Consider the following 13,628-nt stretch of genomic DNA (forward strand, 5'->3'; position numbering starts at 1 on the left):
GGAGGGGGGGAGAGAGAGACGGAGGGGGGGAGAGAGAGACGGAGGGGGGGGAGAGAGAGACGGAGGGGGGGAGAGAGAGACGGAGGGGGGGAGAGAGAGACGGAGGGGGGGAGAGAGAGACGGAGGGGGGGAGAGAGAGACGGAGGGGGGGAGAGAGAGACGGAGGGGGGGAGAGAGACACACACACACACACCCACACACACAGAGCCCGGCAGCTCCAAACGATCAGAGAAGGAGAGACACAGGGGCCGGTGAGATAATAAATCGATTTTACAGAGAGAGGCAGACACTGGGCTACAGCATTGTCCTGGTTAAACCCCGGGATCTGTGCATGTTTGCTTCCGTCTCTTCCGCCTCTTGGGATTCTCCTGTTGGTCCACGTTCCTCTTTGACTCAGTTCTGTCAGTGACTGTGGCCATCGAGTCCCAGATTTCATCATCTTCTTCTTCTTTCACGCCCTCGGACGCTGTGCATTCTGCATCCTCCTCCTTTCAAAGGACAGGTTCACGTTAATGGCTGAAAGGCTGATGTTCCCTCTAATACCTTTCCCTTTCTGAGCGTGCGGGTGATTATATTAAGCGCACGTCCCGTTCAAACTTCTTCTGCATGGCCGCGTACTTGCGTTACCTTAAAGAGGCCGGCTTGTGCCTGGCCCGCAATGAGCATTTGGGGTTGCAAAATAGCCGCGTGGCTTGGAGGGAACATTGCCAACGACCAGAGGGCCCGGATTTAAGGCGATTGGCAAAACAACCCAAAAGGGACTCGGGGAAGACGTCATGGGGCAGCAAGCGGTTTGGATCTGGAAGGCGCTACCCGAAAGGGCAGTGGAAGCAGACTCAATAGGGACTTCCAAAGGGAAACTGGGTGAACAGTCAAATGAGAGAGACGTTCCAGAGGTAGGGGTGTGGGACTAACTGGATGGCACTTCAAATGAGCCAGCGCAGACACTAATGGGCTGAATGGCCTCCCTCTGTGCTGTACTTCATTCCAAAGAACGCACAGACTTACACAGGAAAAGGAGGCAGGCATTTAGCCCACTGATCCTGTTCCCCTTTCAATATTTTCATGGGTTCCTCCGCCAGGAGGGTCGGTGCGGCAGGATCGGGCAGTTGATGCAGAGGGAGTGCCGCTCTGTCGGAGGGTCAGTACTGAGGGAGGGCTGCATTATCGGAGGGTAAGTACTGAGGGAGTGCTGCACTGTTAGAGGGTCCGTACTGAGGGAGCGCTGCACTGTCGGAGGGTCAGTACTAAGGGAGCGCCGCAACCTCGGCAGGGTCAGTGCTGAGGGACTGTTGCACTGTCAGAGGGTCAGTACTGAGGGAGTGCCGCATTGTCGGAGGGTCAGTACAGAGGGAGTGCCGCATTGTCGGAGGGTCAGTACTGAGGGAGTGCCGCAATGTCGGAGGGTCAGTACTGAGGGAGTGCTGCACTGTCGGAGGGTCAGTACTGAGGGAGTGCTGCACTGTCGGAGGGTCAGTACTGAGGGAGTGCCGCAATGTCGGAGGGTCAGCACTGAGGGAGTGCTGCACTGTCGGAGGGTCAGTACTGAGGGAGTGCCGCACTGTCGGAGGGTCAGTACAGAGGGAGTGCCGCATTGTCGTAGGGTCAGTACAGAGGGAGTGCCGCATTGTCGGAGGGTCAGGACTGAGGGAGTGCCGCAATGTGGAAGGGTCAGCACTGAGGGAGTGCTGCACTGTCGGAGGGTCAGTACTGAGGGAGTGCCGTAATGTCGGAGGGTCAGCACTGAGGGAGTGCTGCACTGTCGGAGGGTCAGTACTGAGGAGGTGCTGCACTGTCGGAGGGTAAGTATTGAGGGAGTGCCACACCGTCGGGCGGGTCAGTACTGAGGGAGTGCCGCACCACTGGGAGGGTCATTACTGAGGAAGTGCTGCACTGTCGGAAAGGTCAGTACTGAGGGAGTGCCGCTCCGTCAGAGAGTCAGTACGGAGGGAGTGCTGCACTCAGTGTGAGGGTCAGGACGGAGGGATAGCTGCACTCAGTGTGAGGGTCAGTACGGAGGGATAGCGGCACTCAGTGTGAGGGTCAGTACGGAGGTATAGCTGCACTCAGTGTGAGGGTCAGAACGGAGGGATAGCTGCACTCAGTGTGAGGGTCAGTACGGAGGGATAGCTGCACTCAGTGTGAGGGTCAGTACGGAGGGAGTGCTGCACGCAGTGTGAGGGTCAGTACAGAGGGATAGCTGCACTCAGTGTGAGGGTCAGTACGGAGGGATTGCTGCACTCAGTGTGAGGGTCAGTACGGAGGGATTGCTGCACTCAGTGTGAGGGTCAGTACGGAGGGATAGCTGCACTCAGTGTGAGGGTCAGTACGGAGGGATAGCTGCACTCAGTGTGAGGCTCAGTACGGAGGGATAGCTGCACTCAGTGTGAGGGTCAGTATGGAGGGAGTGCTGCACGCAGTGTGAGGGTCAGTACGGAGGGAGTGCTGCACTCAGTGTGAGGGTCAGTATGGAGGAGTGCTGCACTCAGTGTGAGGGTCACGATGGAGGGATAGCTGCACTCAGTGTGAGGGTCAGGATGGAGGGATAGCTGCACTCAGTGTGAGGGTCAGTACGGAGGGAGTGCTGCACTCAGTGTGAGGGTCAGTACGGAGGGATAGCTGCACTCAGTGTGAGGGTCAGTACGGAGAGATAGCTGCACTCAGTGTGAGGGTCAGGATGGAGGGATAGCTGCACTCAGTGTGAGGGTCAGGATGGAGGGAGTGCTGCACTCAGTGTGAGGGTCAGTACGGAGGGATAGCTGCACTCAGTGTGAGGGTCAGTACGGAGGGATACCTGCACTCAGTGTGAGGGTCAGTACGGAGGGAGTGCTGCACTCAGTGTGAGGGTCAGTACGGAGGGATAGCTGCACTCAGTGTGAGGGTCAGCACGGAGGGATAGCTGCACTCAGTGTGAGTGTCAGTATGGAGGGATAGCTGCACTCAGTGTGAGGGTCAGTACGGAGGGATAGCTGCACTCTGTGTGAGGGTCAGTACGGAGGGATAGCTGCACTCAGTGTGAGGGTCAGAACGGAGGGATAGCTGCACTCAGTGTGAGGGTCAGTACGGAGGGATAGCTGCACTCTGTGTGAGGGTCAGTACGGAGGGATAGCTGCACTCAGTGTGAGGGTCAGTACGGAGGGATAGCTGCACTCAGTGTGAGGGTCAGTACGGAGGGATAGCTGCACTCAGTGTGAGGATCAGAACGGTGGGATAGCTGCACTCAGTGTGAGGGTCAGAACGGTGGGATAGCTGCACTCAGTGTGAGGGTCAGAACGGTGGGATAGCTGCACTCAGTGTGAGGGTCAGTACGGAGGGATAGCTGCACTCAGTGTGAGGGTCAGTACGGAGGGAGTGCTGCACTCAGTGTGAGGGTCAGAACGGTGGGATAGCTGCACTCAGTGTGAGGGTCAGAACGGAGGAATAGCTGCAGTCAGTGTGAGGGTCAGTACGGAGGGAGTGCTGCACTCAGTGTGAGGGTCAGTACGGAGGGAGTGCTGCACTCAGTGTGAGGGTCAGTACGGAGGGAGTGCTGCACTCAGTGTGAGGGTCGGTACGGAGGGAGTGCTGCACTCAGTGTGAGGGTCGGTACGGAGGGAGTGCTGCACTCAGTGTGAGGGTCAGTACGGAGGGAGTGCTGCACTCAGTGTGAGGGTCAGTACGGAGGGAGTGCTGTACTCAGTGTGAGGGTCAGTACGGAGGGAGTGCTGCACTCAGTGTGAGGGTCAGTACGGAGGGAGTGCTGCACTCAGTGTGAGGGTCAGTACGGAGGGAGTGCTGCACTCAGTGTGAGGGTCAGTACGGAGGGATAGCTGCACTCAGTGTGAGGGTCAGTACGGAGGGAGTGCTGCACTCAGTGTGAGGGTCAGGATGGAGGGATAGCTGCACTCAGTGTGAGGGTCAGTACGGAGGGAGTGCTGCACTCAGTGTGAGGGTCAGTACGGAGGGATAGCTGCACTCAGTGTGAGGGTCAGTACGGAGAGATAGCTGCACTCAGTGTGAGGGTCAGGATGGAGGGATAGCTGCACTCAGTGTGAGGATCAGGATGGAGGGATAGCTGCACTCAGTGTGAGGGTCAGGATGGAGGGAGTGCTGCACTCAGTGTGAGGGTCAGTACGGAGGGATACCTGCACTCAGTGTGAGGGTCAGTACGGAGGGATACCTGCACTCAGTGTGAGGGTCAGTACGATGGGAGTGCTGCACTCAGTGTGAGGGTCAGTACGGAGGGATAGCTGCACTCAGTGTGAGGGTCAGTACGGAGGGATAGCTGCACTCAGTGTGAGGGTCAGTACGGAGGGATAGCTGCACTCAGTGTGAGGGTCAGTACGGAGGGACAGCTGCACTCTGTGTGAGGGTCAGTACGGAGGGATAGCTGCACTCTGTGTGAGGGTCAGTACGGAGGGATAGCTGCACTCAGTGTGAGGGTCAGTACGGAGGGATAGCTGCACTCAGTGTGAGGGACAGTACGGAGGGATAGCTGCACTCAGTGTGAGGGTCAGTACGGAGGGATAGCTGCACTCTGTGTGAGGGTCAGTACGGAGGGATAGCTGCACTCTGTGTGAGGGTCAGTACGGAGGGATAGCTGCACTCAGTGTGAGGGTCAGTACGGAGGGATAGCTGCACTCAGTCTGAGGGTCAGTACGGAGGGATAGCTGCACTCAGTGTGAGGGTCAGTACGGAGGGATAGCTGCACTCAGTGTGAGGGTCAGTACGGAGGGATAGCTGCACTCAGTGTGAGGGTCAGTACGGAGGGATAGCTGCACTCAGTGTGAGGATCAGAACGGTGGGATAGCTGCACTCAGTGTGAGGGTCAGAACGGTGGGATAGCTGCACTCAGTGTGAGGGTCAGTACGGAGGGATAGCTGCACTCAGTGTGAGGGTCAGTACGGAGGGAGAGCTGCACTCAGTGTGAGGGTCAGTACGGAGGGATAGCTGCACTCAGTGTGAGGGCCAGGATGGAGGGACAGCTGCACTCAGTGTGAGGGTCAGGATGGAGGGAGTGCTGCACTCAGTGTGAGGGTCAGGATGGAGGGAGTGCTGCACTCAGTGTGAGGGTCAGTACGGAGGGATAGCTGCACTCAGTGTGAGGGTCAGTACTGAGGGAGTGCTGCACTCAGTGTGAGGGTCAGTACGGAGGGATAGCTGCACTCAGTGTGAGGGTCAGTACGGAGGGAGTGCTGCACTCAGTGTGAGGGTCAGTACGGAGGGATAGCTGCACTCAGTGTGAGGGTCAGTACGGAGGGATAGCTGCACTCAGTGTGAGGGTCAGTACGGAGGGATAGCTGCACTCAGTGTGAGGGTCAGTACGGAGGGAGTGCTGCACTCAGTGTGAGGGTCAGTACGGAGGGAGTGCTGCACTCAGTGTGAGGGTCAGTACGGAGGGAGTGCTGCACTCAGTGTGAGGGTCAGTACGGAGGGTTAGCTGCACCCAGTGTGAGGGTCAGTATGGAGGGATAGCTGCACTCAGTGTGAGGGTCAGTACGGAGCGATAGCTGCACTCAGTGTGAGGGTCAGGATGGAGGGACAGCTGCACTCAGTGTGAGGGTCAGGATGGAGGGAGTGCTGCACTCAGTGTGAGGGTCAGTACGGAGGGATAGCTGCACTCAGTGTGAGGGTCAGTACTGAGGGAGTGCTGCACTCAGTGTGAGGGTCAGTACGGAGGGATAGCTGCACTCAGTGTGAGGGTCAGTACGGAGGGAGTGCTGCACTCAGTGTGAGGGTCAGTACGGAGGGATAGCTGCACTCAGTGTGAGGGTCAGTACGGAGGGATAGCTGCACTCAGTGTGAGGGTCAGTACGGAGGGATAGCTGCACTCAGTGTGAGGGTCAGTACGGAGGGAGTGCTGCACTCAGTGTGAGGGTCAGTACGGAGGGAGTGCTGCACTCAGTGTGAGGGTCAGTACGGAGGGAGTGCTGCACTCAGTGTGAGGGTCAGTACGGAGGGTTAGCTGCACCCAGTGTGAGGGTCAGTATGGAGGGATAGCTGCACTCAGTGTGAGGGTCAGTACGGAGCGATAGCTGCACTCAGTGTGAGGGTCAGTACGGAGCGATAGCTGCACTCAGTGTGAGGGTCAGTACGGAGGGAGTGCTGCACTCAGTCTGAGGGTCAGTACGGAGGGTTAGCTGCACTCAGTGTGAGGGTCAGTACGGAGGGATTGCTGCACTCAGTGTGAGGGTCAATACGGAGGGTGTGCTGCACTCAGTGTGAGGGTCAGTACGGAGGGATAGCTGCACTCAGTGTGGGGGTCAATACGGTGGGATAGCTGCACTCAGTGTGAGGGTCAGTACGGAGGGAGTGCTGCACTCAGTGTGAGGGTCAGTACGGAGGGAGTGCTGCACTCAGTGTGAGGTTCAGTACGGAGGGAGTGCAGCACTCAGTGTGACGGTCAGTACGGAGGGATAGCTGCACTCAGTGTGAGGGTCAGTACGGAGGGTTAGCTGCACTCAGTGTGAGGGTCAGTACGGAGGGAGTGCTGCACTCAGTTTGAGGGTCAGTACAGAGGGAGTGCTGCACTCAGTGTGAGGGTCAGTACGGAGGGAGTGCTGCACTCAGTGTGAGGGTCAGTACGGAGGGAGTGCTGCACTCAGTGTGAGGGTCAGTACGGAGGGAGTGCTGCACTCAGTGTGAGGGACAGTACAGTGGGAGTGCTGCACTCAGTGTGAGGGACAGTACAGAGAGAGTGCTGCACTCAGTGTGAGGGTCAGTACGGAGGGATAGCTGCACTCAGTGTGAGGGTCAGTACGGAGGGATAGCTGCACTCAGTGTGAGGGTCAGTACGGAGGGACAGCTGCACTCAGTGTGAGGGTCAGTACGGAGGGAGTGCTGCACTCAGTGTGAGGGTCAGTACGGAGGGAGTGCTGCACTCAGTGTGAGGGACAGTACGGAGGGAGTGCTGCACTCAGTGTGAGGGTCAGTACGGAGGGATAGCTGCACTCAGTGTGAGGGTCAGTACAGAGGGATAGCTGCACTCAGTGTGAGAGTCAGTACGGAGGGATAGCTGCACTCAGTGTGAGGGTCAGTACGGAGGGAGTGCTGCACTCAGTGTGAGGGTCAGTACGGAGGGAGTGCTGCACTCAGTGTGAGGGTCAGTACGGAGGGAGTGCTGCACTCAGTGTGAGGGTCAGTACGGAGGGAGTGCTGCACTCAGTGTGAGGGTCAGTACGGAGGGAGTGCTGCACTCAGTGTGAGGGTCAGTACGGAGGGTTAGCTGCATTCAGTGTTAGGGTCAGTACGGAGGGATAGCTGCACTCAGTGTGAGGTTCAGTACGGAGGGATAGCTGCACTCAGTGTGAGGGTCAGTACGGAGGGATAGCTGCACTCAGTGTGAGGGTCAGTATGGAGGGAGTGCTGCGCTCAGTGTGAGGGTCAGTACGGAGGGAGTGCTGCGCTCAGTGTGAGGGTCAGTACGGAGGGAGTGCTGCGCTCAGTGTGAGGGTCAGTACGGAGGGTTAGCTGCACTCAGTGTGAGGGTCAGTACAGAGGGATAGCTGCACTCAGTGTGAGGGTCAGTACGGAGGGATTGCTGCACTCAGTGTGAGGGTCAGTACGGAGGGATTGCTGCACTCAGTGTGAGGGTCAGTACGGAGGGATAGCTGCACTCAGTGTGAGGGTCAGTACGGAGGGATAGCTGCACTCAGTGTGAGGCTCAGTACGGAGGGATAGCTGCACTCAGTGTGAGGGTCAGTATGGAGGGAGTGCTGCACGCAGTGTGAGGGTCAGTACGGAGGGAGTGCTGCACTCAGTGTGAGGGTCAGTATGGAGGAGTGCTGCACTCAGTGTGAGGGTCACGATGGAGGGATAGCTGCACTCAGTGTGAGGGTCAGGATGGAGGGATAGCTGCACTCAGTGTGAGGGTCAGTACGGAGGGAGTGCTGCACTCAGTGTGAGGGTCAGTACGGAGGGATAGCTGCACTCAGTGTGAGGGTCAGTACGGAGAGATAGCTGCACTCAGTGTGAGGGTCAGGATGGAGGGATAGCTGCACTCAGTGTGAGGGTCAGGATGGAGGGAGTGCTGCACTCAGTGTGAGGGTCAGTACGGAGGGATAGCTGCACTCAGTGTGAGGGTCAGTACGGAGGGATACCTGCACTCAGTGTGAGGGTCAGTACGGAGGGAGTGCTGCACTCAGTGTGAGGGTCAGTACGGAGGGATAGCTGCACTCAGTGTGAGGGTCAGCACGGAGGGATAGCTGCACTCAGTGTGAGTGTCAGTATGGAGGGATAGCTGCACTCAGTGTGAGGGTCAGTACGGAGGGATAGCTGCACTCTGTGTGAGGGTCAGTACGGAGGGATAGCTGCACTCAGTGTGAGGGTCAGAACGGAGGGATAGCTGCACTCAGTGTGAGGGTCAGTACGGAGGGATAGCTGCACTCTGTGTGAGGGTCAGTACGGAGGGATAGCTGCACTCAGTGTGAGGGTCAGTACGGAGGGATAGCTGCACTCAGTGTGAGGGTCAGTACGGAGGGATAGCTGCACTCAGTGTGAGGATCAGAACGGTGGGATAGCTGCACTCAGTGTGAGGGTCAGAACGGTGGGATAGCTGCACTCAGTGTGAGGGTCAGAACGGTGGGATAGCTGCACTCAGTGTGAGGGTCAGTACGGAGGGATAGCTGCACTCAGTGTGAGGGTCAGTACGGAGGGAGTGCTGCACTCAGTGTGAGGGTCAGAACGGTGGGATAGCTGCACTCAGTGTGAGGGTCAGAACGGAGGAATAGCTGCAGTCAGTGTGAGGGTCAGTACGGAGGGAGTGCTGCACTCAGTGTGAGGGTCAGTACGGAGGGAGTGCTGCACTCAGTGTGAGGGTCAGTACGGAGGGAGTGCTGCACTCAGTGTGAGGGTCGGTACGGAGGGAGTGCTGCACTCAGTGTGAGGGTCGGTACGGAGGGAGTGCTGCACTCAGTGTGAGGGTCAGTACGGAGGGAGTGCTGCACTCAGTGTGAGGGTCAGTACGGAGGGAGTGCTGTACTCAGTGTGAGGGTCAGTACGGAGGGAGTGCTGCACTCAGTGTGAGGGTCAGTACGGAGGGAGTGCTGCACTCAGTGTGAGGGTCAGTACGGAGGGAGTGCTGCACTCAGTGTGAGGGTCAGTACGGAGGGATAGCTGCACTCAGTGTGAGGGTCAGTACGGAGGGAGTGCTGCACTCAGTGTGAGGGTCAGGATGGAGGGATAGCTGCACTCAGTGTGAGGGTCAGTACGGAGGGAGTGCTGCACTCAGTGTGAGGGTCAGTACGGAGGGATAGCTGCACTCAGTGTGAGGGTCAGTACGGAGAGATAGCTGCACTCAGTGTGAGGGTCAGGATGGAGGGATAGCTGCACTCAGTGTGAGGATCAGGATGGAGGGATAGCTGCACTCAGTGTGAGGGTCAGGATGGAGGGAGTGCTGCACTCAGTGTGAGGGTCAGTACGGAGGGATACCTGCACTCAGTGTGAGGGTCAGTACGGAGGGATACCTGCACTCAGTGTGAGGGTCAGTACGATGGGAGTGCTGCACTCAGTGTGAGGGTCAGTACGGAGGGATAGCTGCACTCAGTGTGAGGGTCAGTACGGAGGGATAGCTGCACTCAGTGTGAGGGTCAGTACGGAGGGATAGCTGCACTCAGTGTGAGGGTCAGTACGGAGGGACAGCTGCACTCTGTGTGAGGGTCAGTACGGAGGGATAGCTGCACTCTGTGTGAGGGTCAGTACGGAGGGATAGCTGCACTCAGTGTGAGGGTCAGTACGGAGGGATAGCTGCACTCAGTGTGAGGGACAGTACGGAGGGATAGCTGCACTCAGTGTGAGGGTCAGTACGGAGGGATAGCTGCACTCTGTGTGAGGGTCAGTACGGAGGGATAGCTGCACTCTGTGTGAGGGTCAGTACGGAGGGATAGCTGCACTCAGTGTGAGGGTCAGTACGGAGGGATAGCTGCACTCAGTCTGAGGGTCAGTACGGAGGGATAGCTGCACTCAGTGTGAGGGTCAGTACGGAGGGATAGCTGCACTCAGTGTGAGGGTCAGTACGGAGGGATAGCTGCACTCAGTGTGAGGGTCAGTACGGAGGGATAGCTGCACTCAGTGTGAGGATCAGAACGGTGGGATAGCTGCACTCAGTGTGAGGGTCAGAACGGTGGGATAGCTGCACTCAGTGTGAGGGTCAGTACGGAGGGATAGCTGCACTCAGTGTGAGGGTCAGTACGGAGGGAGAGCTGCACTCAGTGTGAGGGTCAGTACGGAGGGATAGCTGCACTCAGTGTGAGGGCCAGGATGGAGGGACAGCTGCACTCAGTGTGAGGGTCAGGATGGAGGGAGTGCTGCACTCAGTGTGAGGGTCAGGATGGAGGGAGTGCTGCACTCAGTGTGAGGGTCAGTACGGAGGGATAGCTGCACTCAGTGTGAGGGTCAGTACTGAGGGAGTGCTGCACTCAGTGTGAGGGTCAGTACGGAGGGATAGCTGCACTCAGTGTGAGGGTCAGTACGGAGGGAGTGCTGCACTCAGTGTGAGGGTCAGTACGGAGGGATAGCTGCACTCAGTGTGAGGGTCAGTACGGAGGGATAGCTGCACTCAGTGTGAGGGTCAGTACGGAGGGATAGCTGCACTCAGTGTGAGGGTCAGTACGGAGGGAGTGCTGCACTCAGTGTGAGGGTCAGTACGGAGGGAGTGCTGCACTCAGTGTGAGGGTCAGTACGGAGGGAGTGCTGCACTCAGTGTGAGGGTCAGTACGGAGGGTTAGCTGCACCCAGTGTGAGGGTCAGTATGGAGGGATAGCTGCACTCAGTGTGAGGGTCAGTACGGAGCGATAGCTGCACTCAGTGTGAGGGTCAGGATGGAGGGACAGCTGCACTCAGTGTGAGGGTCAGGATGGAGGGAGTGCTGCACTCAGTGTGAGGGTCAGTACGGAGGGATAGCTGCACTCAGTGTGAGGGTCAGTACTGAGGGAGTGCTGCACTCAGTGTGAGGGTCAGTACGGAGGGATAGCTGCACTCAGTGTGAGGGTCAGTACGGAGGGAGTGCTGCACTCAGTGTGAGGGTCAGTACGGAGGGATAGCTGCACTCAGTGTGAGGGTCAGTACGGAGGGATAGCTGCACTCAGTGTGAGGGTCAGTACGGAGGGATAGCTGCACTCAGTGTGAGGGTCAGTACGGAGGGAGTGCTGCACTCAGTGTGAGGGTCAGTACGGAGGGAGTGCTGCACTCAGTGTGAGGGTCAGTACGGAGGGAGTGCTGCACTCAGTGTGAGGGTCAGTACGGAGGGTTAGCTGCACCCAGTGTGAGGGTCAGTATGGAGGGATAGCTGCACTCAGTGTGAGGGTCAGTACGGAGCGATAGCTGCACTCAGTGTGAGGGTCAGTACGGAGCGATAGCTGCACTCAGTGTGAGGGTCAGTACGGAGGGAGTGCTGCACTCAGTCTGAGGGTCAGTACGGAGGGTTAGCTGCACTCAGTGTGAGGGTCAGTACGGAGGGATTGCTGCACTCAGTGTGAGGGTCAATACGGAGGGTGTGCTGCACTCAGTGTGAGGGTCAGTACGGAGGGATAGCTGCACTCAGTGTGGGGGTCAATACGGTGGGATAGCTGCACTCAGTGTGAGGGTCAGTACGGAGGGAGTGCTGCACTCAGTGTGAGGGTCAGTACGGAGGGAGTGCTGCACTCAGTGTGAGGTTCAGTACGGAGGGAGTGCAGCACTCAGTGTGACGGTCAGTACGGAGGGATAGCTGCACTCAGTGTGAGGGTCAGTACGGAGGGTTAGCTGCACTCAGTGTGAGGGTCAGTACGGAGGGAGTGCTGCACTCAGTTTGAGGGTCAGTACAGAGGGAGTGCTGCACTCAGTGTGAGGGTCAGTACGGAGGGAGTGCTGCACTCAGTGTGAGGGTCAGTACGGAGGGAGTGCTGCACTCAGTGTGAGGGTCAGTACGGAGGGAGTGCTGCACTCAGTGTGAGGGACAGTACAGTGGGAGTGCTGCACTCAGTGTGAGGGACAGTACAGAGAGAGTGCTGCACTCAGTGTGAGGGTCAGTACGGAGGGATAGCTGCACTCAGTGTGAGGGTCAGTACGGAGGGATAGCTGCACTCAGTGTGAGGGTCAGTACGGAGGGACAGCTGCACTCAGTGTGAGGGTCAGTACGGAGGGAGTGCTGCACTCAGTGTGAGGGTCAGTACGGAGGGAGTGCTGCACTCAGTGTGAGGGACAGTACGGAGGGAGTGCTGCACTCAGTGTGAGGGTCAGTACGGAGGGATAGCTGCACTCAGTGTGAGGGTCAGTACAGAGGGATAGCTGCACTCAGTGTGAGAGTCAGTACGGAGGGATAGCTGCACTCAGTGTGAGGGTCAGTACGGAGGGAGTGCTGCACTCAGTGTGAGGGTCAGTACGGAGGGAGTGCTGCACTCAGTGTGAGGGTCAGTACGGAGGGAGTGCTGCACTCAGTGTGAGGGTCAGTACGGAGGGAGTGCTGCACTCAGTGTGAGGGTCAGTACGGAGGGAGTGCTGCACTCAGTGTGAGGGTCAGTACGGAGGGTTAGCTGCATTCAGTGTTAGGGTCAGTACGGAGGGATAGCTGCACTCAGTGTGAGGTTCAGTACGGAGGGATAGCTGCACTCAGTGTGAGGGTCAGTACGGAGGGATAGCTGCACTCAGTGTGAGGGTCAGTATGGAGGGAGTGCTGCGCTCAGTGTGAGGGTCAGTACGGAGGGAGTGCTGCGCTCAGTGTGAGGGTCAGTACGGAGGGAGTGCTGCGCTCAGTGTGAGGGTCAGTACGGAGGGTTAGCTGCACTCAGTGTGAGGGTCAGTACGGAGGGATAGCTGCACTCAGTGTGAGGGTCATTACGGAGGGATAACTGCACTCAGTGTGAGGGTCAGTACGGAGGGATAGCTGCACTCAGTGTGAGGGTCAGTACGGAGGGATAACTGCACTCAGTGTGAGGGTCAGTACGGAGGGAGTGCTGCACTCAGTGTGAGGGTCAGTACGGAGGGTGTGCTGCACTCAGTGTGAGGGTCAGTACAGAGGGAGTGCTGCACTCAGTGTGAGGGTCAGTACGGAGGGATAGCTGCACTCAGTGTGGGGGTCAATACGGTGGGATAGCTGCACTCAGTGTGAGGGTCAGTACGGAGGGAGTGCTGCACTCAGTGTGAGGGTCAGTACGGAGGGAGTGCTGCACTCAGTGTGAGGGTCAGTACGGAGGGAGTGCTGCACTCAGTGTGAGGGTCAGTACGGAGGGAGTGCTGCACTCAGTGTGAGGGTCAGTACGGAGGGAGTGCTGCACTCAGTGTGAGGGTCAGTACGGAGGGAGTGCTGCACTCAGTGTGACGGTCAGTACGGAGGGATAGCTGCACTCTGTGTGAGGGTCAGTACGGAGGGTTAGCTGCACTCAGTGTGAGGGTCAGTACGGAGGGAGTGCTGCACTCAGTGTGAGGGTCAGTACGGAGGGAGTGCTGCACTCAGTGTGAGGGTCAGTACGGAGGGAGTGCTGCACTCAGTGTGAGGGTCAGTACGGAGGGAGTGCTGCACTCAGTGTGAGGGTCAGTACGGAGGGAGTGCTGCACTCAGTGTGAGGGTCAGTACGGAGGGTTAGCTGCACTCAGTGTGAGGGTCAGTACGGAGGGATAGTTGCACTCAGTGTGAGGGTCATTACGGAGGGATAACTGCACTCAGTGTGAGGGTC

General features: G+C 57.9%; 1 protein-coding gene across 1 annotated transcript in view; it reads right to left on the minus strand.

Annotated features, from left to right (window-relative positions):
• Positions 1 to 252: 252 nt before the first annotated feature.
• wdr74 (WD repeat domain 74) overlaps positions 253 to 13,628 on the minus strand; it is a 57,754-nt gene continuing 44,378 nt past the window's right edge. Inside the window, exon 11 of the mRNA XM_041181921.1 lies at positions 253 to 488. Coding sequence (XP_041037855.1) covers positions 312 to 488 — 177 coding nt within the window. The 3' untranslated portion in view covers positions 253 to 311. The remainder of the gene's footprint in view (positions 489 to 13,628) is intronic.

Source organism: Carcharodon carcharias (genome assembly GCF_017639515.1).
Source record: "Carcharodon carcharias isolate sCarCar2 chromosome 37 unlocalized genomic scaffold, sCarCar2.pri SUPER_37_unloc_1, whole genome shotgun sequence".
Lineage (NCBI taxonomy): Eukaryota > Metazoa > Chordata > Chondrichthyes > Lamniformes > Lamnidae > Carcharodon > Carcharodon carcharias.